The sequence below is a fragment of the Triticum aestivum genome, chromosome 5B, assembly GCF_018294505.1.
Source record: "Triticum aestivum cultivar Chinese Spring chromosome 5B, IWGSC CS RefSeq v2.1, whole genome shotgun sequence".
NCBI lineage: Eukaryota > Viridiplantae > Streptophyta > Magnoliopsida > Poales > Poaceae > Triticum > Triticum aestivum.
In genome coordinates this window covers 666,979,973-667,005,120 of record NC_057807.1, presented here as the reverse complement: position 1 = coordinate 667,005,120, position 25,148 = coordinate 666,979,973, and the positions used below count along the sequence as shown (strand labels likewise).

The 25,148-nt window shown below is 47.1% G+C and overlaps 4 protein-coding genes across 8 annotated transcripts; 3 read left to right on the top strand and 1 right to left on the bottom strand.

Annotated features, from left to right (window-relative positions):
* Positions 1 to 876: 876 nt before the first annotated feature.
* On the bottom strand, positions 877 to 3,525 carry LOC123114054 (methyltransferase N6AMT1). The gene is made up of 3 exons (XM_044535414.1): positions 3,304 to 3,525; positions 3,056 to 3,221; positions 877 to 1,963 (listed from the first exon to the last, which is right to left on the bottom strand). Exons 2-3 carry the CDS (start codon positions 3,152 to 3,154, stop codon positions 1,199 to 1,201), a joined length of 864 nt encoding a protein of 287 aa, XP_044391349.1. The 5' UTR covers positions 3,155 to 3,221; positions 3,304 to 3,525; the 3' UTR covers positions 877 to 1,198.
* LOC123114053 (pentatricopeptide repeat-containing protein At1g74850, chloroplastic) lies at positions 3,510 to 8,364 on the top strand. Of its 2 annotated transcripts, none has more exons than XM_044535413.1 (5): positions 3,510 to 5,114; positions 5,225 to 5,640; positions 6,514 to 6,828; positions 6,918 to 7,025; positions 7,519 to 8,364. In XM_044535413.1, exons 1-5 carry the CDS (start codon positions 3,663 to 3,665, stop codon positions 7,865 to 7,867), a joined length of 2,640 nt encoding a protein of 879 aa, XP_044391348.1. In that variant the 5' UTR covers positions 3,510 to 3,662; the 3' UTR covers positions 7,868 to 8,364. The 2 variants fall into 2 exon arrangements, with proteins under 2 accessions (XP_044391348.1, XP_044391347.1); XM_044535412.1 differs by having other exon boundaries at positions 7,504 to 8,364.
* A 5,272-nt stretch (positions 8,365 to 13,636) lies between these two features.
* On the top strand, positions 13,637 to 16,365 carry LOC123114051 (mitotic-spindle organizing protein 1B). Of its 3 annotated transcripts, none has more exons than XM_044535410.1 (3): positions 13,637 to 13,999; positions 14,314 to 14,678; positions 16,123 to 16,365. In XM_044535410.1, exon 2 carries the CDS (start codon positions 14,382 to 14,384, stop codon positions 14,667 to 14,669), a length of 288 nt encoding a protein of 95 aa, XP_044391345.1. In that variant the 5' UTR covers positions 13,637 to 13,999; positions 14,314 to 14,381; the 3' UTR covers positions 14,670 to 14,678; positions 16,123 to 16,365. The 3 variants fall into 3 exon arrangements, with proteins under 3 accessions (XP_044391345.1, XP_044391346.1, XP_044391344.1); XM_044535411.1 differs by having other exon boundaries at positions 16,120 to 16,365; XM_044535409.1 differs by lacking the exon at positions 16,123 to 16,365 and having other exon boundaries at positions 14,314 to 15,119.
* A 1,855-nt stretch (positions 16,366 to 18,220) lies between these two features.
* Positions 18,221 to 22,260, top strand: LOC123114050 (calmodulin-binding protein 60 D). Of its 2 annotated transcripts, none has more exons than XM_044535408.1 (7): positions 18,221 to 18,470; positions 18,560 to 18,635; positions 19,590 to 19,642; positions 19,734 to 20,215; positions 20,549 to 20,709; positions 21,053 to 21,256; positions 21,362 to 22,260. In XM_044535408.1, exons 1-7 carry the CDS (start codon positions 18,337 to 18,339, stop codon positions 21,956 to 21,958), a joined length of 1,707 nt encoding a protein of 568 aa, XP_044391343.1. In that variant the 5' UTR covers positions 18,221 to 18,336; the 3' UTR covers positions 21,959 to 22,260. The 2 variants fall into 2 exon arrangements, with proteins under 2 accessions (XP_044391343.1, XP_044391342.1); XM_044535407.1 differs by having other exon boundaries at positions 19,731 to 20,215.
* Positions 22,261 to 25,148: the final 2,888 nt, after the last annotated feature.

The following is a 25,148-nucleotide window of genomic DNA, read 5'->3' as shown; positions in this document are numbered from 1 at the left end:
TTAAAGCAGTTTCTATTAGGTGGTTAGACAATTTCCCGTGTGTTGCAATTGGGGTGTAAATATTCTATTAGGTTGACCAGCTATACCTACCCATATTAATGTGATTGCATGGAAAATAGGATTTAATACCTTTTGGTTTTTATTTATTGGCTTATGAAAGAACAAGTCAATAAGAGATGGTGCAGTTGAGGTGGTTTTCTGATGAAAAAACAGAAGATGTTAGGGAAAAATCAAAAAAGAAAGAGGAGGGGAAAATATGTAATGTTTGACGAAGGATGAGTGGACGACAGAATCGCATCTTTTTTAAATGAGAGGTTCCAAGTCTGCTAAAATTAACTTGATCTCCAGCATAATTTGTTCTGTTTTGTACCGGCTATGCAAGAAAATAAAAATTCTTGAAAATCCTTATGGCTTTGTTGCAACTGTATTTAGTCATTTTGTTGTAACTCGGCCATTTCCTCCTTGCTGAAGTTTCTGTGTTCGATCAGGTTTACTAGCAAATATGATCTGATCAAAAATTGGTACTCACTCGCAACAGGAAAGCTCATGGCAGATTCAAACTCCTCCCAAGTCCACTACATCGGTTCGAACCTGCATTCTAGACGCGACAGTGCATCCGATCCAAGCTCGTAAAATTCTCCACTAATTACGTCAATAAAATATCTCAAAACAAACGACGCGACCTGAGAACAAACCCAGATGCATCTTCCTGGGTATACAGGAGAGCAAGCATACCATGGTACTAAACAGACATCAAATTTTTGTACTCCCTCCAATCACAACTAAAGGAGCGTCAATTAATATGGACTGGAGGGAGTAGCTAATTTTGCACAGATTCAGAAGTTGGGCAGAATTTCTCTCTGCAAGACGAAGGCATAATTTAACAGCGTATGTCACATTCAGGAAGGCAATAGATTCATTATAGCACATATACACACTAACACGCATCATGCCAACATAATAAGACAGCTGTTTTACCGACACGGGAAAGTTTGGTATATTGCGACTACGATTGGTTTGATTGCTCACTGGATCACAGCTAAGTTCACAATGTCAGTCTGGTTCGTGTTCTCAAAGGACAGGCAGGTCTGAACTCAACACCTCATTCAGACACTTTTACACATTACCGCCATATGAATTTTGCAAAGGTTTCCTTGCTTCGATATATTTCATGATGGGAAGGCCCAAACTGATGATGTCAAGAACTGCCAGTGTTCTTATGCCAAAAGGATTTGAAAGGCAATTGCGAAAGCCACGACTCGGCGCGTGGAGATCTGCCGGATTGAGAAGCATTTGCGCCAGCAGCAGCATCTTGCCAGAACTTGAGAACATAAAGGCTCTCCTCGTCAGTACACCTCTTCAACAGAACACGCGATGCAAACCCCTTCTCATTCATCAAATGGCATATGCCCAAAGGATCATTATCTTCAAGGGCAATCATGTAGAGACATCCTTTTTCTGACAGCAGCTCGCGCACAGCAGGAAGAATCCGGTCGATCACTTGGCGCCCATTCAACCCTCCAGCCCAAGATGAAGCAATGCCCTTCATCCCGATTTCTTCCTCTGGTGTTGGCACATAAGGAGGGTTCACAACAACCACATCAACCATACCAGCCAGACGTTTCTCAAGACCTGACACAATATCTGTAGCAATAACATCTGCATGAACACCATGGGCTTCAAGTGTTGCTTGAGTTGTCTCCACGGCGTGTTGGTTGATGTCTGTTGCTAGGTACTGGGTCCCAGAGCCTAATTGCCTGAGCATGATGGCTAGAGAAGTGATGACATAACCACTGCCACATCCTACCTCCATGCATAAACTCGGCTGTAGCGTCAGAAGTTGAGCCTTGTCAGAGAGCAGTGCATCAACAAGAGCAAAGGAATCATCACATGGTTCATACACTTCCGGATGGCTTGCAACAAGCTGAATCTGGGCAGTGTTCAATGTCCTTGCTGATGCAGACTGAAAAAAAGAAGCAAGATTAGCATCAAATACTAGCCAACACATTATCTGAAAGAAATACTGGTATGTACTTTAATTTAAAATCTTTTGAAAGAATGTTCAATCATTAGAAGAATGGGGAGAACTCTATGACAGAAAAAGTACAAAATAGATCTTTTGTAGAGGGATGCCTTACTTTAAGGCCTGTTTATCAAGAAATATATTTTATTGCCTTATAAACTGAAGAGACGCCTTGGGATGCTCATGTTTACTCTAACATCCAAAGTTAACATCATGCTCATCCAAAGTTAACAACACATACTTCAAATATCTCCGGGACAATATTTGTTACCCTACAATAAATCCCCACATCCCTCTACTATGGCACAATAAATAAATTTGCTAAAGAAATTTCATTGGCAAGTCCAGATTGATGAGAGGGGAAGCAAACAGGATAAAACATAGGTGAGATACACGACAAAGGAATGAAGTGCACTGAAAACCAAGAAGAGAAACATTTGATGGTTCCAGTACAACTCATTGGCAATGGGGCCAGTATCAGGGTCAGCTAGGGTAAGGGTACATATAAGATAAGTGTGATGTTGGGAAATAAGAGTTCCAACTGGACTGGGTAGGCTATCACAACAAGGCAAACTATCTGAGGTGCTTTTGGGGAGCACTAGAACAAAATCCACCTGTGAATACCACATTTATCTAACAACATCTTGTAGGCATAAGAGCAAAAAAGGCTTGCTGGATTTAGCAAATATTCCTACAGCAAACTACTAGATTCCACAGCATAATACAACACGGTACTAGTACAGTATCACCCAATTTCCTTATTTTCTTAAACAAAGAAGAATCTGAAGATGATTCCCACACACGATAGACTTTAACAGTTGAGAGATTCTGAGACCGCATTCAAGTTCACCAGCTCGATCGTCTGGGTAATGCTCACGCGGGGTTCGATGTCATCGACACCCACCCACCCACCCGCGCCTACCGGATTCATAGTACTCATCGGCTGCCTCCCGCCGGAGATCGAGCAGAGGCCGATCCTAATCCTAGTAAGGAAAATAAAGCAAGGCGGGAGGGTGAGAAGGGCGGGCTGACCTTGCCCCTCTTGGGGAGGGTCCTGAGGTCGCAGCTGGTGGAGAGCTCCGCGAGCTTCCCCTCGACGGCCGACACCGCCGCGCCGTCGCCCGCCGACATGGAGCAACAACCAGACCCGCGACAGACGAGGAAGACACCCCCGCGGCAGGATCAAGACCGCCGGACCCTGCAGCGCGAGCACGAAATCGCGCGATCAGAAACGTATCTGGAAACCTCCAAAGCGCAAAGGGGGGCGGGGGGAACCGAACCTGGCCGGAGGAGCAGCGCTGGAGCCGGAGGGAGCGGCCGGGAGAGGAAGGGGACGGATTTAGAGGCGGCGGGCGGCGGCGGCGGCGGCGGCGATGGGAGGGGGGATGGGGGCGGCCGCCATGGCTGCTGCTGCGGCTGCTGCTGCTTCTGTTCTGGACTTCTAATCTGGTCCAGGGAGGCCTCGTGGGGAACGGAACGGGACGGGTTGGGCTCAGCCTGTTTCCCTCACGGGTCGGACTCTCTTCCTCCTCCCAACTCCCGAGCTGAGTGGAGTCTATCCACTTCGGAAGCGAGCGGAAAAATCTCTCCCCAGTGGTGAAATCCAAAACCCCCACTCCCCCTCGCCGGCCGCCGCCGCATGGCGCTCGTCTCCACCACCACCGTCGCCTCCTCGTCGTCCTACTCCTACCACTACGACCACCCGCTCCGCCCGGTGGCCGCCAGGAGCTGGTGCCGCCCGAGGAGCCGCGGCGGGGGCGGGGGCGGGGGCAGGCTGGCGGTGCTGGCGCGGGCGCGGGGCCAGCTGACGACCACGCCCAAGGAGGAGGCCGCCCCGGCGGCGGCGGGGGCGGGGGAGCGGGGCAGGTACTCGTACGAGGTGGACTCGCTGATCGACCGGCTGAGCAACCTGGCGCCGCGGGGCTCCATCGCGCGGTGCCTCGAGACGGCCAAGCACCGGCTGACGCTGCAGGACTTCGCGGCGGTGTACCGCGAGTTCTCCCGCCGCGGCGACTGGCAGCGCTCCGTGCGCCTCTTCAAGTACATGCAGCGCCAGTCCTGGTGCCGCCCCGACGAGCACATCCACGCCATCGTCATCGGCGTGCTCGGCCGCCAGGGCCCGGCCCTCCTCGACAAGTGCCTCGAGGTCTTCCAGGACCTCCCCGCCGACGCCCGCACCGCGCTCTCCTACACCTCCCTCATCGCCGCCTACGCCCGCAACGCGCTGCACGACGACGCCCGCGCCCTGCTCGACCAGATGAAGGCCCAGGGGGTCGCCCCCACCGCCGCCACCTACAACACCGTGCTCGCCGCCTGCGCCCGCGCCGCCGACCCGCCCGTCCCCTTCGACATGCTCCTCGGCCTCTTCGCCGAGATGCGCCACGACCCTTCCCCGGCCGTGCGCCCCGACCTCACCACCTACAACACGCTCCTCGCCGCTGCCGCCGTGCGCGCCCTCAGCGACCAGTCCGAGATGCTGCTGCGCACCATGCTTGAGGCCGGCATTATTCCGGACACCGCGTCCTACCGCTACATCGTGGATGCCTTTGCCAATGCCGGCGACCTCTCCCGTGTCGCCGAGCTGTTCCGCGAGATGGCGGACACAGGGCACACGCCGGACCCCTCCGCGTATCTCGGGCTCATGGAGGCTCACACCCGGATTGGTGCCACCGCTGAAGCTGTGGCCGTGCTGCGGCAAATGCAGGCTGATGGCTGTGCGCCCACGGCTGCGACATACCGTGTCCTGCTCGATCAGTATGGAAAACAGGGGAGGTTCGATGGCGTGCGTGAGCTCTTCCGTGAGATGAGAACGGCTGTACCTCCAGACACGGCCACCTACAATGTGCTCTTCAATGTATTCGGTGATGGCGGTTTTTTCAAGGAGGTGGTGGAGCTCTTCCATGATATGCTTCGTACGGGGATAGAACCTGACATGGAGACCTGTGAAGGTGTCTTGGCTGCGTGTGGTCAGGGTGGTCTCCATGAGGATGCAAGAGAAGTTCTTGACTATATAACCAAAGAAGGAATGGTGCCTACTGCAAAGGCCTACACTGGCCTAATTGAAGCCCTTGGTCACGCAGCTATGTATGAGGTCAGTCTACGAACCAAATACTGCTGTAGTATAATATATGACTCACTTTTAAGATAACCCTTTTGTGATGCAAATCTAATATTTCCTTGATACTCTCTTTTGGTATTCAGGAGGCCTATGTTGCATTCAACATGATGACTGAAATCGGTAGCTTGCCAACGATAGAGACCTACAATTCTCTTGCAAATGTGTTTGCCAAGGGCGGGCTCTTCCGGGAGGCTGAGTCCGTCTTTTCTCGGATGACCAACAGTGCTGGCATTCAGAAAAGCAAAGATTCATATGATGCCCTCATCGAAGCGTACTGCCAGGGTTCACAGTTGGATGACGCAGTGAAGGCATACATGGAGATGCGCAAGTCTAGGTTTAACCCTGATGAACGCTCCCTTGAGGGGGTACTCAATGCCTACTGCATAGCAGGTGTTATAGATGAGAGCAAAGAGCAGTTTGAAGAGATCAGATCCAACATGACTGTGCCTAGCATTATTGCTTATTGCATGATGTTGTCACTATATGCAAGGAACGACAGGTATTGGTCAAACAGAACTATTCGCCTTTACAATCTGTCAAACTTCTGTGCTCCTGAACATTGCTGACTGTTCAAATGCAAACATTGAAACGAAATCTGTGTCAATCATGCTTTACTATTTCTGTTAAAAGATGTACAAACTTTGGATCTTCAGTTAGATAAATCACAAAGCTGGCCATCAACTTACTGCCTCTAAACAAGCAGACTAGCTCACTGAGCAATAGGACAAGAGATTTACAAACTCTGGACCTTCAGTTAGAGACCGGTCATCTTTTTATTTTATTTTAAGATTGCTAATCAAAGTTTGAACTAGCAAGGGAACATAAATCCAAACAACCATATGTTGCTCGTCTGTTCTTTCAGTTAATATGATATGGCATATGCATGTCATTCTGTACTATGGTATTTGTTGCTTGGAGTTTTTACATTCTTACTTGCATTTTCAGAAATTGTATTGTTCTTTAAAGTATTGGTTTAACTTCTAGAAACCACATGTTTTAATTATGGTCTTTGATGGGTTTGACTCCAGAGTTATTATGTGATCATGCCCTTGCGTTTCCATAATGATTTGGGCTGGGATTTCTTCCCTGTTTCCTTGTGTGTGCTATTTCTGGTATTTATCATGCTTAAATCGTTTGGGTCTACTGACCTAGGTATGACCTGCATAATACTGGCAACATTGACATAATACATAGCCAGAAGTAAAATGATTTGGTGCATGCATACTTGTGTTTGTTGCAGCTTAAATCGACATAATATATAGCCAGAAGTGACCTGCGATTTATCTTTTCTTTAGTTCTTTTTCAGCTTACAGTTTTTCTTAAAATGCTTCTAATGTGATATTACTGCACTGTAATCGATTTATGTTTACAGGTGGGCTGATGCTTATGATCTGCTGGAAGAAATGAAAGCAAATCGTGCTAGTAATACACATCAAGTCATTGCTTCCATGATAAAAGGGGAGTACGATAATAGCTCCAATTGGCAAATGGTTGAATACGTCCTTGACAGCAGTAACTTGGAAGGATGTGACTACAGCTTACGATTTTTTAATTCTCTCCTTGACGTGCTTTGGTGGTTCGGCCAAAAGGCTCGGGCTGCAAGGGTTCTAGATCATGCAGTAAGTTATGGGCTCTTCCCTGAATTATCCCGTGACACCAAGCTGGTCTGGTCTCTAGATGTACATAGGTAATGTAATTTTCTAATTGCAGCCTTTTCATTTACTGGTTCAGTTTTATATTTGTCAGCAGTCTTTACTAGGTTTGTTTACATTTCAGGATGTCCGTTGGTGGGGCATTAGTGGCTGTGTCAGTATGGCTCAATAAACTTTACACCAGACTAAAAAGAGAGAAAGACCTTCCCCAACTGGCCTCTGTTGTTGTATTGTAAGCTTTCTGGCTAAGTCAATGTTCCTTTCCTATTGTCGTGTTCTGTTTCTATATTATGGTATCTTTATTTATTCTCTAATTTCTCTGGAATTGGTTTATTGATCGATGTGCTCGCAAAAAGGAAGTTGATCATAAGCTGCTGTGACCATGCTTTCTATTAGCAGTCCAGTGTTAGTTCTACTTGAATGTAGGGCTGCAGCCAAAAAAAAAAGAACTGTAAACATATTCCACAGAATAGAAGCACTCCCAGAAGAAAATGTTCGCAAAAAAATAGAAGTTGATTTTAAGCTGCTTCAATAGATTATACTATATCATTTCCGCAGAGCAAAGTCCCTTTGTAGGAATCATTCGACATCCTTATAGATAATTATCCCATGATTAAATTTTCACAGAAATAATTAACCTTTTTTTGGAATGTTGAAATAATTAACCTTTTGTAACAATACTTTTCTCTTGTTCTACTTTGGTCTGACAGCGTTTTGACTTCCAGGAGGGGGGAAATGGAGAAAAGCACCGTCACAAGAGGACTGCCGATCTCAAAAGTCGTGTACTCCTTTCTCAACGACACGCTGTCGGCATCGTTCCATTACCCAAAATGGAACAAGGGGCGAGTCATATGCCTGAAGTCCCAGCTGAAAAAGCTGCAGGCGGCCATAGATTCCTCGAACGGCGCGGCCGTCCCCGGCTTCGTCCACATGACGGACTCCCGCCTGCCGTCCCCTGGCTCGAAGGTGTACACCCGGGAGCCCCAGGTGGAGAACGGCTCGGCCCATGCCCATTCCACTGCTGAATCGTTGGTAGAAGAAGAAGAAAAGGAGTCGGAACTCCTCGCGCTGTGAGCTCCCAGGGTTGCAGATACGGTACTATCTGGTTTTGAGCCAAGGGGAAGACGAGGCGCAGAATAGCAGTTTTGGGGTTTGGGCATCCAGTCTGTTCAGATCTTCACGCCGCGCGACAAGAACTGACCATACCACGCTTTTGCAGCGGCTTCCTTGCTTCGGTGATACCCGGTGGGTGCTGCTGCTGCTGCTGCTGAGAATTTTGCGCATCTTGCCCAGAACAGCTCTACTTGCAAGAGCTCCTGCCACCTTGGACAGTGCAGGAATTCAGGTTCATCTCAGGATTTTAGCGCTCTGTAGGTAGGACCAGATTACGCACGTTTGTTGCTAGCAATAGTTGGCTCATTTCCTCTATAGACGCTAGGAGTCATGTAGAACTGCATGATAACTGTTGTATGTAAGCTGCTGGAGTGCTGGTGTTTAAGAGTTTAAACATCTTGTAATACACGTTTATTTAGACAATTTTGGTAAATCTTTTTGTTTTTTTTTCTTTGCAATGCACCTAGCTCAGATTCTTGTATTCTACTCCCTCCGTTCCGAATTACTTGTCGCACGTATGGATGTATCTAGATGTATTTTAGTTCTAGATACATCCATTTCAGCGACGAGTAATTTAGAACGGAGGGAGTATTAGTGTATTACATGTGCATGAAGTGAGAATGATGGAGTATTTACTACATGTCATGTCACATATGTGAGTTTAAAATGATGAATCCCCTAAAAAGGTAAAAAAAGAAGTTAAAGAGGTTGAAGATATAGGTCTTTTTAGGGGCAATGAAGGTTAGGGGAGCGTGTGTCATTGCCATGTTTTTTGTTTTGAGAAAATGTGTGTCACTGGCATGTGGGACCATCCTTGCGATTTCCTAGTTTTTTTTTTTTGATGATGCGATTTCCTAGTTTTTTTTTTTGAGGGAACGGGAGAGCTTTATTGCATATTAATGTTTATAGGGATACAAAACGGGTCCGGAGGCTCTGTGAACCGGACATGTCTACCCCCATGCAGGGAGGCTGCATATTTAGCTAGAGCGTGAGCGTCCCTATTTGACTCTAGTCGTTCGTGGTCGAAACTGACCATCTGAAAGCTATCTTTCCGCCTATCTACTTCTTTCAGGATAGCACCATAAGCTGTCATTCTGTTGCCTGAGTTAATGTTTTTGATGACACTTAAGCAGTCTGATATTATAAGCACTCTAGAAACCTGTAGGTCAGCAGCCAAAGCCATAGCTTCACATATTGATTGTGCTTCGAGGGCTTCAGGATCAGTCATTCCAGCTTGCACCACAGCCAAAGCACCTTGAAAGATGCCTTGGTCGTTGCGGCATACAGCTGCTGCTGCTCCCACTTGCCGATCTTTAGATAATCCACCATCGGCATGTATCTTGGCTACGCCCGTAGCAGGAGGTGTCCAGCAAATTGAAGGAACAAGGATTCTTCCTCCGGCCTTTTTCAACTGACGATTCCTTATTCGTGCATCTACTACGTCAGCCATAAACCTTGTGACAAATGCATGCGTAGACAATGGAGCTTGAAATTCCTCCTCATGGATCGCCCTTCTTCTTGCCCACCAAACTGCCCACATAATCACCAGCGTCCGTGCAAAAATTTTCGGCTCCAAATTTCTGCTCAGCTCAAAGAGCCATAGCTTAGCATCCGGTGTTTCGTCTATGACGATGGACGAGTACAACTCCTGATCAGAAATAGCCCAGACTGCTCGGGCCATATTACAGTCTAGGAGAGAATGCCTCCAAGTATCAATTGCCGCGCCGCAGAACACACAAGCTGCTGTAGTTGCCATATGGCGATGATGCCTTACCTTGCCTGTAGGTATAGACGAACGTGCAAGTCTCCAGGCAAACATCTTCAGTTTCGGTGGCAATAGCACACCCCAGAGCCTCTTCCAACCTGCTTGCTCTTCTTCTCTATTAGAGGTTTGTGGCGCCTTATCTATCCATGCTTCACGCTTCCACTTCTTTTCCATAATCATTCTATAAGCAGATCAGACTGAAAACTGTCCATGTTTCTCAAAGTGCCAAGCCCAGAAATCTGGCTGCTGCATATGGCTGATCGGAATGCATCGTATAGCTTCAACATCCATGGGAAGGAAGTTTGCACGTAATCTATCAAGGTCCCGGCTGCGAGTGGCCTCCACCATTAACTCCGACACAAACTCAGGTGGTTTTCTTGCTTGCATACACACAGGCTGCAGCAAATGATCACGTGGGATCCAGTTATCTTCCATAATCCGTGTGGACGTTCCGTCTCCAATGCGCTTTATAAGTCCCTGAATAAGGATATCTCTTCCATCACATATGCCTCGCCATACCTGTGAGGGTGATCCCCCTAGTTCAGCCGACAAGAATGAGCTTTGAGGAAAGTACTTTGCCTTCAGGATGCGGGCACTAAGCGAGTTAGGATTCTGGAGCACTCGCCACGCCTGCTTAGCAAGTAAACATAGGTTGAAGATCTCCATATCGCGGAATCCTAGGCCTCCCATGTATTTCGGCATTGATATTTCATCCCAGGAAACCCAAGCATTTTTCCTTTCTCCCTTCTTGCTTCCCCACCAAAAATTTCTAATTAGCGAAGTAATATGTTGGCACAATCCTCTTGGGAGCCTGAAACATGACATCGAATATGTCGGTACTGATTGCGCAACGGACTTAATCAGAATTTCTTTGCCTGCAGTAGCAAGGGTTTTCTCAATCCATCCCTGCACGCGCTTCCACACCCTATCTTTCAAATATCCAAAAACACCATTTTTCTGTCTCCCAACATCTGCGGGTAAACCCAAGTATTTCTCATTGAGAGATTCTTTCTCAACTTGGAGTATTTGCTTTATCACCAATCTCCTATCCTCTGGGCACCCTTTTCCAAAATAAATGGAGGACTTAGCCAAATTGACCCTTTGTCCCGATGCATCACAATATCTCCTTACCGAGTTCTGCACCCAATTTGCTCCATCTACCGTGGCCTTCATAAACAGGATACTATCGTCTGCAAAAAGAAGATGATTAACAAGAGGTGCATCCGGTGCCACTTTTATTCCGGCTGAAACTACTTCATCTCGTTTCAGCAAGCATGAGAGCCCCTCTACAGCTAGTAAGAATAAGTATGGTGATATCGGATCTCCTTGCCTAATCCCCCGTGAGGGTTTAAATTCCTTTGATGCTCCTCCATTAAACAAGATAGAATAGGTTACAGATGTAACACCATTCATCACAAGCTGAACAAAGCGTGGGGCCAAACCAATTTTTCTCATGATGGCATCAAGATACCGCCACTCTACTCGATCATACGCCTTCATCATATCTAGCTTCAGTGCACAATGGGAATTTAACTTGCTCCTTTTTGTTTTCATGAAATGAAGACATTCATAAGCACAGATAATGTTATCCGTGATAAGACGACCAGGGACAAATGCTGACTGTTCCTCGGAGACAATATCCGGCAAAATTTTCTTCAACCTGTTAGCTAGTACCTTGGACACAATTTTGTATATCACATTGCACAAGCTAATCGGTTGATATTGCGAGAGAGATGTTGGGTTTGATACCTTGGGGATAAGAACAATGAACGTCTTGTTGATCTCTATCGGATTATCATCTCCATTTAACATAAGCAGCACTATCTTGGTCACTTCTGGACCACAAATATGCCAATTCTTCTGGAAAAAATGGGCGGGAAACCCATCTGGCCCCGGGGCCTTTGTAGGAAACATCTGAAAGAGCGCCTCTTTTATTTCCTTCTCCGTATAAGTAGCAAGCAAAATCTGATTCATATCAGGTGTTACACGACAAGGAACATGTGATAAAACCTCCTCTATCCCTATAGTACCTTCAGACTTGAACAGAGTTTCGTAAAATTCAGTGGCCATTGCTTCTAACTGCACCGGGTCCTCACACATTGACCCATCTGCTCTTTGAAGCTTTTCAATTCTGTTTTTCTTCCTCCGGGAGTTTGCTTTATGCTGAAAGAATTTTGTGTTTCGATCTCCCTCTTGGAGCCACTGAATCCGAGCACGCTGACGCCACATAATTTCTTCGCGGTAGTTTAGTTCAGCTATTCTTTCTTGGAGTTTCAGTTCGGAATGTGAAGGGCCCAGCCTCCCCTCAGCGGATCGAAGTGACTCCAATTCTTTGCGTAGCCTGCGAAGTTCAGCTCGCACCGAACCAAAAGAGCTCTTGCTCCAGGAGCAAAGCGTACTTGCCATTTGCTTGAGCTTTTTCACCAAATCAACAGTATTTGAACATACATTACTTGCCCATGCGCTGTCAACTACAGCCTCAAAACCATCATGTCGTTCCCACATCACTTCATATCGGAACGGCCTATCTAATGCAACTTGCCCATTAGATGCTTCCGGGTCATTCATTAGTAAAATCGGGGAGTGATCAGACCGGGAGGCCACAAGATGTCTAACCTTTGCCATAGGAAATAATGTGCACCAGTCTGTGGAGGCCAAGGCCCTGTCAAGTCTAACACGACAGTACTGTCCTCCTTGAACCTTACGCTCAAATGTCCAATCCAATCCCACAAACCCCAGGTCGGTCAACCCACAGGTATCAACATCCCGGAATGCCTGAATTTGCCCCATATCTCTGTCATTCGGCCCCATCTGTTCTTCCCGACGCAAGACTTCATTGAAGTCACTAATATTAACCCAAGGCATATCCGAGTCAGCTTTAAGGAATCGCATCATGTTCCAGGTAAGATGTCGGAGGCTTCTGTTCGCTTCTCCATACCAGCAGGTAAGCCGCCAAGGATCATTGCCCACCTCTTTTACTGTCATGTCTATATGATACTTCGAATAGTTTCTTAACGTCAGATCGACCGAATTTTTCCAATAGATACACAGGCCACCACTGCGGCCTGAACTACCAACTCCAAAAGCGTTATCAAACCCTAGCGTACTTGCCAAACCTTCCACACGGTACTTTGCTATCTGCGTCTCCACAACACAAAGCACTGTCGGCGCACACTCCCGCGTGATGTCGCGCAACTCATGAACTGTCGCGGGGTCGCCTAACCCACGACAGTTCCAGCAGAAGGTATTCATTGAGCCCGGCGGTCCTCCCCATGAGAGGCCGCCAATTTTTCCAAATTACTTGCCTTAGCATTCTTCGCTGGAGACGACCCCAGCCTTCCTTTCTTCCTATCCCTTGGTGGGACATATGTAGGCGGAAGTGGTGGGACAGCAGCAGCAGTTTGAGCATCCACTGCAGCCTCCCTTCTTCGCGCATCAGACCCAAAGCGACATGGATTCCTTCCATGGTCTCGGCCTCTTCCGCTCCTGAACCCTCCTCTTCCTCCCGACAATGGAGGCATGCTTGGCAATGACTTATGCCAAACACCCGAGGAGCCAATATCAAAGCACCACATAGATAAAAACCTCCCATGCGATCTGACACCACCGTCGGCTCCGTCGCCGCCAAAGCCCAAAGGCCGGGCGGACGGACCAGCCGTTCCCTTCTTCAGCCCCAAGGATGGTACTAGGATACCGACGCGGATCATGTGCCGGACAGGTACGAGAAAACTCAACGGCGGCAGCGCCGCCGGAGTACTGAAAACCCTAGTCGCCATGGCGACGAGTAGATTGTCTGAAAATTCGCACTAGTACTTGCCTCCTCTGTTTCTGTGTATGCGATTTCCTAGCTGAAACGAGGCTTTGTTTCACTGGGCTGATCTACAGGGTGGGTTGCGGCCCATAGAGGAGATGGGCTGAACGAAAAAAATAAGCCCAACAGGCTGCCTATGTTCCCGGCGCCCCGTCCCCGTCCCTATCCCTGGTTCCCCTCTGCTCCCTCTCCGGCTCCCCCGATCTGAAGTCGCCGCCAGCCGCCAGCCGCCTCCCGCCTGCCTCCGGGGTCCGTGCCTCGCCACCCACTCGCCGTCGCCGCCTCCCCTTGTCTCCGTGCCCCGCCTCCGCCCCCGCCGCGCTCTTCCTCACGCGCTGCTTCCGCGCCCGCGCGCTCCACCGCACCCACCCGCCCGGTCCTGTTCGGCGGTCCGGCGGTGTGCAGGCGTGACCGCGCGTTCCGTGCACCCTGCCCTGCACTACAGCAAGCAGCCAGCCTGCGGCCACCAGCTACCACCCGGCCCTCCCTCCGCCCCACGACTAAACACAGCACACAGGTACGGCTATCTATCAACATTCCCCAATTTTCCCAGTGTCTGATTCAAACCCTACATGTTGATCGATTCATTTTCCGCTGTTCTGTTATGATTCATACCGAAGACTGAGAGGATGTACTGTAATTTTTTTCTTATACTAGAATTGTTGAAGAACTGGTAGGTATGTACTAATGTAGGCTTCTTTTATGCAAAACTGAGACTTGTATAATTGAGAATTTTAGTGTGTTTGCAAGACCATATTGACCTATATCTACATGCTACTGGTAAATTTATTAGAACGTTCACATGTCATATTTGTTGTCAATTTTGTGTAGGTGGACCACCCTTTTTAAAATTCCTACTTAGATCCAGCTACCGGAGAGCGGAACCGTGCCTGCCCAAGATGGGAATGGAGGAGTCGGCGGGGGGCGCCGCGAGGCAGGCCAAGGAGTCGCTGGAGCTGGCGTTCCAGATGTCCCAGATCCTCGACACCGGCCTCGACCGCCACACCCTCTCGCTGCTCATGGCGCTCTGCGACCGCGGCGCCAACCCGGAGGCCCTCGCCGCCCTCGTCCGCGAGCTCTCCTCCACCGCTCCCCCGGCCCCCGCCACCCCCACCGCGCCCGCCTCCAACGTCGTGGCGGCCCCGACCGCTCCCTCGCTGTTCCCCTCCGGCTTTCGCCAGCTCTAGGCTACTAGGGTTCGTGCCCTCGACCGCTTCTTCTTTTTCCTCCCAGATGACACCGCTTGTCACTTGATCGCCTTGTACGTGTGCACCTAGGCCTTCCATCCTGTATGCTGAAACTGGTTCCTGATTTGTATTCTCAAGATTGATAATGCCAGGGGGTCTGTGTCAAACTCTCTCACACTCTAGCAAATGATTTTCTCTTCTGTTTTCTGAAATCGCTTCCTGGTGTGTATCCCCAATATTGATAATGCAATGGAATCTGTCAAATTCTGTTATCCACATTCTTGCACATGGATTCATTCATTGGAATTATCTATATCGTTATGACACCAATTCAAGATTGCAGAGACGAATTTGAAATACAGTCTACTTATTTGGATCACCTGTATAATTGTGAATTCCATGTTTAAGTGACTCGAAACATGCCCATGAGTAGAATTGTTGTTATGTCAATGTCCCTTGTTCTGAAGGCATCCCAATTAGTAGCTCTTCTTTATCATTCGTTTGGTTGTGGTGTAGGCACACGTGTTTCAATCGCTGCTAGATTCATTATATTCAAGGACTGAGAATTTGAACTTACCCTTCGTTATGTTATTCTTTTCTTTATCACTAATGTTTATACAGTAGTAAAATGATCACCGAGTTAGCTCATTGTCCTTGAACAAAGGTGAAAGCAAATGGAAATACTTTACACAGTTAGCCGGCCTATGCTCCTCACCAATGGTTGTAAGGTTTGGTTGCATCATTATTGTGAGGTTTCAAATACTTTACAAAGTCAACCTATGCCTCTCCCCAATAGTGTATGCGGGCTGGCCTGCCCATCGTAGAATTGTGAGTTCGACATTTTAACTACAGGGACCGTGCTCATGAGCAGAGTGGTTGTTGTGTCAATGTTCTTTGTTCTAGACTAGAGGCATCCTAGTTAGTAGCTCTTCTTTGTCATTGGTTTGGTTGAGGTACATGCACGGATGTTCCAACAACTGCTGGATACATCAAATTCAAGGACAGCATTCGAGTTCACCCTTTATCAAGTTATTGTTTTCTTTATCACTCTGGGATTAAAGGTGAAACTGCTTCACAAATCCATCACATGCTTCTCACTGGTGTATTATTCAAGTTTGCTCATCGTATTTTTCGTCTTGTTTCCTGATGTTGGATAAATCTAATAGTCAAGCAGTAGTCCTGTATCCAATGAAGTTGTATTTTCAAGAACAAAAAAATGTACTGGTATACTGCAGCTTACCTGTCTGAAATTTCAATCAATGGGCAGCCACTTAAGTACCACCTGTTTTTTTACAGCATTCTCAATATTACCTTCCAGCTCATATTTCATTGGTTTAATCGATCCAATAATAGTCTCCATGTGCTTGAAATCCAAGAGGACTTAGATTTTACCGGATGCCATCCCATAACCTTTTCTCCAGATTATGTAACCTTGTCATCACTCATTCAGCAGGTACTGAAGACTGGATGCAACTGACATTCTCGATTCGAAGTCGGACCAAATCCGATACTTGGCTTGCTGGAAGGGCCGGATGAGCTTTGGTCAGGAGGAAACAAATCTTGCTCTGGAATGCACTCACGATGCTGTTTCCACAAGAAAAAGTTGTGGCTCATTGAGTTCCTGTAAATTGGCATCTTTCTTTGCTTGACTTGGACACCACTGTAGTAATCATGATGGCCACTACCTCTTCATCCATGGTCAGTCTTATACTCCCATCGCTGTATGCATCAGCTGGACATCTGGTGTTGTGTCGATTATCCTCTCGTTGACGATGGTGTCGTGCTTATCTGAAAGGAACACGCCATGGCCTGGTGGCCATGAATCGAGCTCCCGTTTTCGGGATAACAGTCAAAAAGCTATGAAAAATGATGACATCTCTTGTTGAGGCTGAGAATCCACGGCACAAATTTTACTCCTGCTCATCTTCAACAGTTGCTGTCGGTTTTCTTCACTCGTCTTCAGGCATTGTATGTGCTGATGACACTAGCGCCGTCTTGGCATGAATATGGAGGGAACTCTTTCTACTGCTGCTTAGTTCATGCAGGGGCACCTGTACCTGCAACGGTGTATTCTATAGTACAATACAAGTGTAAATTAAACACCTCCATATTAAATTACAACCATCCCAAGCGCGGCCTTAACCGAGTGTTAGGCGGGTAAGCCAATGTACAAGCGTTTTGTTGGAGCCACGTCTTCTTAGGCTAGTCATAGTGGGAGTAACTTAGCAAGTAACATAGTGCACTCCGAGAAATTTTTGCTTATGTGGCATGTGTTAATGAGAAGTGGTAACATAATATGTTACTGTAACATAGTGCTTTCCAAGACAAGATGAGTCTACAAGCTAATTTATGAAGTCCTCTATGACACTACTACTATGGGCATGCTTGGATCCAAGGGACTATTTTTAGTCTGACTAAAACTAGTCTCTTTTAGAGGCTAAAGTTCCAATCACCCCTGACTAAAGAGAGGCTAGAACTAGTCTTGAGACTAACAAATTTTAGTCAGGGGAACCCTACTAAAATGTGGATTAGTCCTCTCTCTCCTCATTTAACTCCCCTCCTTTAACATATGTGAGTTCTGGATTGGAGAGTTTGGAGGATAATAAATGCTCATTAACTCGATTTTAGTCTATTTAGTATTTGTATCCAAGCATGGGTGAGACTAGCAAGTTTTAGTCCCACTACTTTTAGTCATGGGACTAAACCGTATCCAAGCACCCTCTATGTTACTTTGCACTATGAATGTAGTAACTTAGGGTATGTTTGGTTCTAGGCCTTGCATTGCCACACTTTACCACACATTTTTGCCAAGTTTGCCTAAGGTTAGTTCATCAAAATGAGAGTCACAAGTTGGCAAGCCTAAGAGAATCTTGCCACATTTTTTGTGTGTATGCCATGTGGGGCCCTAGTGTGGCTTGCCTAAGGTGTGGCTTGAACCAAACACTCACCTAAATTAGTCAAACTTGCCTAACCTTAGGTGTGGCAACCTTTGGCAAAGTTAGTCACAAACCAAACAATCCCTTAGACTAGTGTCATATGCATGACACTAGTATAAATTACTCCACACTATGATCAGCCTTAGTTCCTTACTGCGTCTATCACAGACTCGGTCGCTAGATCGCCTTTTGTCATAAGTGCGGCGACCAATTAAGCCATCACAAATTGTGGCAGGGACGCAAAAGCATTGCCGAATGTAGAATGCAACCAAACATGTTTGCTGTTGTGATATGCGCCTTTTCCCATTTTGCCAAGTACTGTATGTGCTATCCTCAAAAAGTACTGTATCAACTCAAAAAAAAAAGTACTGTGTATGCGCTGGAGAAGTGTATGGGTTGCCTCATGTTTGGCACCGGAATTTGCCAAACAGTGCCCATGTCTCGGTCGGTCGGACGGACGGGACAAGTGGCCGAGCCGGAAGAAACGGATCCGACGCCGAAGATGTGCTTCGGGCCGGCAGGGTAGGGTAGGCCGGGTCGGCCTTTCTGTAGCCTGCCTTTTCCGGCCCTGTGGGCCGAGTCACCCCGCAATTTGAGGCCATTTTCTATGCGACCCCAACCGAACCAGGCCACCGTCGGGTCGCACTGTGTGACGAGCGAACCAGGGGCGGGCGGCGCAGGGTTAGGTTGCGACCGGCGGCGGCGATCGGAGGCGGGGCGTCGGAGATCAGATGTCGCAGAAGCGGCAGCCGGAGGAGGGCGAGCGGCCGCGCTGGGGAGGCTGCGGCGGCGGCGGCCCGGCCGAGTCGGGCGGGAGCTCCTCCCCCGGGGAGCCCAAGCGGCAGCGGGTCCCCGCCCTCCGCGAGTAAGCGTCCATCCCCTTCCCTTTCGCGACCTCGCGCTCTCGATTGGAGTCCCTCGGTTTCGCTGATTGGACTGCCTTCGTTTGGGCAGGGTCATCACGGAGGTGATGCGGAAGAGCAGCATCGAGAAGCTCTTCTCGTCGATCGAGCCCCTCATCCGGAGAGTGGTGAGCCGCCCGTCTCCTGTGCCTCGTTTCCGTGTTTTTCCCCGTCCCAAATCCTCGTTTCCTTCCGCTGTATCACGACAAATTCGCAGGGCGTGTGCTCCGTCTGATCTGCGTCTCCTCTCTTTTCATTTCCTTGGGCCTAGGATTATGACGCGTTTGGCCGCCTGGTATCTGAATTAATATAACTGCCAGGAATCCATTTTCTACATCGCTTATTGAGTCTTGAGTATGCAAGAATCAGAGACTCCGCAGACCCGTAAATTTGGACTGTGGGATTACAACGAACCTTTAGGTATTGATTTAGGAACCGGCGGTTGATATTGAGTAGATCTGAAATCGCACTTTTGAGAACGCTCTTCATGGCAGCCACTATCTGCAGAGTAGTGAGGAGCCTACACAAGCTGTTTCTCCCCCCATTTCCTTCAACCGTGCCACAAAATTTTGTAGGATGTGCTTCTTTTAATCTGCATCTCCTACAATTATGATGTGCTGGGTGACATGGTTTCTGAATTAAACTTAGGTTACTTAAATTGATGCTCAATATTGCTGCTGTCAGGAGTCCATCTTGTATTAGTTCCTGTATTTGCATCAGTTTTGAAGACCAAGGAATTAGGAACTCAGAAATCTTCACCAAGAGATATTGTAGTTAGTTCATCAATTAATTTAAGAGGGGGTTCTTATTTAATAGATGTCAATCATGCCTTTTAGAAGTCACTAATGAATTAGTTTTCCTAGTACTGTATTGTTCTACATTCAGAACCATTCAGACCCTGGAAGACTAAGCAATGATTCATTCGTATGACATTTTGTTATTCATTTTCAGAAGATAATATTTTCAGCCAAAGCTGTTGCTTGCATCATAAAGCTTGACCTAGCCAGTTCTGTTTTCAGCCATGTTTTCGTTTTAAGTTGTTCAGTGGTGGCCTTTATGCTTAATTGAAGTTAATTTTTTAGGTTAAAGAAGAAATTGAGTTGGCCCTCGCAAATCATGCTGCTATGATGACAAGGTATTGTGCATGACACCTTTTGACAAGTTTTTAGGTTCGTAAACTGATGCAGCTTTATCTAACCACCTTGTTTTTCCTTTTTCATTAGAAGTCCCACATACACCGTTCCATCTACATCGAAAAATTTGCAGCTCCAATTCACAACTAGGCTTTCTCTTCCAATTTTTACTGGCTCCAAGGTTGAAGGCGAGGGTACCTTAAGTATTGCTCTAGTTGACACTTTGACCAGAGATGTTGTAGTAATGGGCAAGGAGTCCCTGTTGAAGGTTGAAATTGTAGTTCTAGAGGGTGACTTTGAAGACGGAGAAGGCAATGACTGGACAGTTCAGGAGTTCAATAATAACATCGTTAGAGAAAGACAAGGTAAACGGCCCTTGCTTTCTGGAGACGTGTTTGTTGGCCTTGATAGAGGCATTGGTACAGTGGGAGATGTATCATTCACAGATAACTCCAGCTGGACACGCAGCCGAAAGTTCAGGTTAGGTGCAAGAACTGAGGATGGTTGTTATAATGGCGTAAGAGTACGGGAAGCAAAAACTGAATCGTTTGTGGTAAAGGATCATCGTGGAGAATGTGAGTTCATGCAGCTTTCAATTGTCATTAGTTTCTTGCACCCCTTCCTGTGCATCTGATAAGTTTCATTATTTTAGCATAGCATCCTTTAAATTGACAACTGCACATAGAAATATAAGCACATGAATTCCTTGCTGCAATCTAGATTTGTTAGAACACAGTATCTATGATAGTCATAGTAATAAAAATTTGCTTTCAAGGCAATGATTTTGACCAACTTAGTTTACTCTTACTGCTAATGATTGACCTATGTCATCGCTTCATCGTCTCAAATGCTACCAAAATGGACAAATTTAAATGCCTCACTTGTTATATTTTGTTCCCCTTTCCCAGTGTACAAGAAGCATCACCCACCAGTTCTTGAAGATGAGGTTTGGAGACTGGAGAAGATCGGCAAGGAAGGAGCTTTTCACAAGCGTTTGAATAAGGAGAAGATAGTTACAGTCAAAGATTTTCTCACTTTATTGCATCTTGATGCTCCTAGGCTTCGGAAGGTACTATGCACCCTTTTGCAAGGTTTACAGAATTTGCTTATGTATTCTATTTCTATACTCTTTGTAGAGTTTATACAAGCTGTTGATGACTAGTTCCATTCTGTCCAAGGTTGACATGTATATTTATACCGAACGTGTTAGACAGCATTATTTTGTAAATCATTGAATTAGGAAAAACTGGAACCATCAAACTGCATTATGTGTAGGAGTTCCTCATTTGGATGGATCAACTGTATTTTATCTATGGTAGTGTAAATGAGGTGTGGCATGTTGTTGCAGATGATAGTGGTGGCTCAAAAAATATGTAGATTTCCTAACCAACTCTAATGTTAACATTGTGCAGATATTGGGCACTGGCATGTCAACTAAGATGTGGGAGGTTACTATTGAGCATGCAAAAACAACATGTATTCTCAGTGACAAGTTGCATATTTACTATCTAGAAAGCCCAAGTAAAACTGCTGTTGTGTTCAATGCTGTTGGAGAAGTGAGAGGGTTAATATCGGAGAAGTTTGTTTCTGTTGATGATCTAACAGAAAAGGAGAAGGTATTCACTTTTCTTCGTCGTATAAGTTCTTTAGATCAAATTCATTTCCCCTTTGTACCAGTTGCAACCTAGACCATCTGGTCTTACAGTATTTGTTCTTTCTAGGCTGAAGCAAATGCAGCTGTTAAACAAGCATTTGAAGACTGGAAGAATGTCTTCACCTGCGACAGTGAAACACTTTTGAAAAATCCATCACAGGTCCTCAATATGAGATCCTCGTCTTTTTGTGAAAACGAAATTTTCCAGTTACCTGCACAAGTTGCCACAGATGATTTTGATTTAAGCCACTTGGACATACCATCAGATGATATTTTCTCTGTCGAACCATTGTGTGCCTTGGATCCTTGTGCGGTGGGAGCTGTAGAGAGCAGTGAAAATAGATTTCAGCCTGAGCTTCCCCCACTTGGTGGCCATGGACAGCCTCAAGAATCACTTGCTTTAGACAAGTTCTCAAATTCATTGGTTTTTGAGGAGAGCACCAGTCACGCCTCGTTCAACGAAGAAGACTACTATTGCCGTCCAGGTCCAGATCCCCAGGTATCCTTTGACTCACAGGATCTTGGGGCTGCGCTGAAGGGCTTCATTGCGACGATATCAAAGCCAAAGCCATATAGAGGATGGAGGACATTGTCCTATGTTATAGGATGGATATTCTACACCAAGAGGATGGCCGCTCAGAAGAGGAAGAAACCCGGGAAATGATGATTTTCATTTGCCTGTGGTTGATTAGTTAAAAAAATTGTGAGATATAGAATTGGAGGAAAGGAAAGCATGTACAAATGAGTGGTTGGTTACCCTTTGGATCTTTTATTTTTGGTCGCATGTTCTGCTGGTGTTCTCGAGCCGTTTTATCTGCGAGAGCGACACCTGTAAATAATCAGATGATTGTTTTGCTGGTGTCTTGAGCCGTTTTATCAGCGATAGTTCGCCTGTAAATAATCAGATGAAGCTCTGTACAGTACATAAATCCGTAAATATGAATGATGGTGATATTGTATGGGCTATCATCGGCGTGTTAGGTATTGTCGATTTGGTCTATATCTTGCAGAACCAAATGAATTGTGCCGTGCTGCCAAATTCAGACTTACTCTTCAGGTTTTTACCACGTAGTACGTTATTTTCCGGATGTTTAAACAAAAAGTCACCACTGCACATGATAAACGTGATTTTCTGCCTGATGCACACTGAATGTACTAACCCGAGTCCATGGGCTTGCCACTCCACCATGAATGCAGCATACACAACCCATGGATCAGATTACTTCTCGGTCCGTCCATGCCGAAGTAGAAAGAGGGGGGGAGATGTCCATGCCGAAGTAGAAAGAGGAGGGGGGGGGGGGGGGATGGATAGATAAGAGCATCTGCAGCCTCACGCCTTATACCGAACTAAAACGCACGGGCGGGAGGACCTTGGTCAAAAGAACCTAACCCATATAGACGCCTCAAACCGGTCTCAAACGTTCGGACTGTTCGGCACCCCTCTCAAATCAAGCCCAAATGTAAGGCGGATATGAGGCGGCCTGGGCATATCCGCCTGACCCACTTGTGGCTCACCATGACCCCACAAAAACCCCATCCGGATTAAACCCTAATCTCACTTCACTCTGCTTCGGTCTTTGTCTCTTCTCTAACCTTTCTCCAATACGTTACCTCCGGATCTCCATCCAGCATGTCCAACATCGCCAATCACTCCGACGACGAGGACGAGGACGACCTGGGCTTCTGCATCGCGTTGCAGCGGTTATGGGTGGACAAGGGCAACAGTTCCGAATCTGCTGCATCGCCGCCTGTCGCCCGTGGCTGTAGTGCTCACGCCGGAGCTGGCCCTTCCTGCCCCGCATACAACTCTGCGCGGGCAGCTCAATCTGCCCCGCCCCTCCGTCGACCTCCTCCCCATCGGGCCGCTGCTCTGGCAGGGCAGCGTTGGGTTCTAGTGCCCGCTCCACCGGTGCCACGGACGCGCATGCCGAAATCAAAGGAGCGCGCCACCCGCCACGAGAGACATCGGGCAAGGGAGAGGGCGGCTGCGTCGGAGGCGGCCGCACAATCCTCTCGCCGCTGTCGTGGGATGCCGGTGGTGCCCGACGAGTTGGAGCGGCTCTTCGCGTGGGTCTACCGCCAGTCACTCGTGACGGTGGAATGGACGCCCGCAGGCTCCGAAGGAAGAACACGAAGGCGCTCCCGGCTGGCCTTGAGCAGTCCACGTGCGAGGCGGGGTAGGTGGCCAAGATCAAGCGAAAGCAGGACCACATCGTCCTCTCCTCTTCCTTCGACAGCTCCGACGACCCAACTCCTACCACGGACGCCTACAGCAGCGCCGTCGACTGGAAGGGCAAAGGGTCAAAGTGGTGAAGCTCCGCCGTCTCCGTCTTTTGTTTCAAATATTTAGTAATGTAATTTAAACTTGTTTGTCGTTTATGTGGATTATGTGAACCGTGAAGATCTTTTGGCGATCTTTGGGTGGTCGGGATATGCATTCCTATGTTCATCAGAATTTAGAATATCAAATACATATCATTAGGTAAGATATACCATTAGACATATTTTCATATTGTATATGTTTGATATTGTAGACATTGATAATTTTCTATATAAATTTAGTCAAAATTTGCTAAGTTTGACTTCTGAAAAAAAAAACTATAGGCACTATGTGGAATAGAGGGGGTATTATTTTACCATGGTACCCACTGGTCTTCCCTATATGTTCATCCCCAATTTTTCTCAATTTTTCTTTTGATATATTGTGTGCACCGCAATTGATTTAAACATAAACATTGCACTGCAGAACTCAAAACAAAGATTTCAAATAATGTAGTTCAAAATGAGTGGCGCATACATAAACGGAACCCATCACATACCATCACTGTCGCCGCCACTTTTATGGCGCTCATTGATGTTGGGAAGTACACTTTGGAACCACTTCTTTTGTTGTGTTGTGTTGCCAAATTCAGACTTCATACTCCAAACATTTGTTGGATCTAAAGTTGCAATGCAGCGACGGACACTTCTGTTGTTATGTATACTTCAGGTTTTTACCACGTAGCACATGATTTTCCAGAATCCAGATGTTTAAACAAAAGTGCTCATGACGCACATCATAAACGTGATTTTCTGCCTGATGCATGCACTGAATGTACTCACCCGATAGCTAAGATCCTTTGCTTGCAGTGCACATGTAGTTGAGTGTACCTTTCTTCCTGTTAATCTACCCATGTGGAGTAAATAGCATAAAACACACACTGGGGTTCAAAAAACTACTCCCTCTGTCCCATAATGTAATGTAAGATGTTTTTTTACACTAATATAGTGCTAAAAAACGTCTTATATTATGGGACGGAGGGAGTACCAGATTTTAATTTTTCTTAAAAAACTACCAATCGCGCAGTTGGCTGTTTCAAAAAAATCCAAAACCGCAGTGACTAGCGATTTAACCGTTTTCCTGACCAATTGAGCCCACCCGTCAGGCCACGTGGCCCAGCGCGCGGACGACGCAGCAGTTAACGACTGTTAGCTCTAATGGTCCCTCAGGGCCACTACCGGATTAACAGGCTATGCCAACAGCCGCCGGCCGTCGGCTTAGGCCCATTGCCTTCGGCCTACATCTATGCTGACGGCCACCGTCGGCATATCCCCGTCGGCGTAGATAACGTCAGCGTAATTGTGTCAAACCGTCGGCATAGGCATATAAGCTAACGACGTCTGTACGACCGTCGGCATAGAAACACCGTCGGCGCAGATTTTCAACAGGCGACAACGGACGGCGCCGTCAAAGACGCTAGCCAACCACGGGCTGCCGCGTGGCAGAGATATGTAGACGGCCTGGCCGTCGGCATATCTCTGCCACATGGCAGCCGTTGGGCACTCCTGGCAGCAGAGATATGCCGACGGTCAGG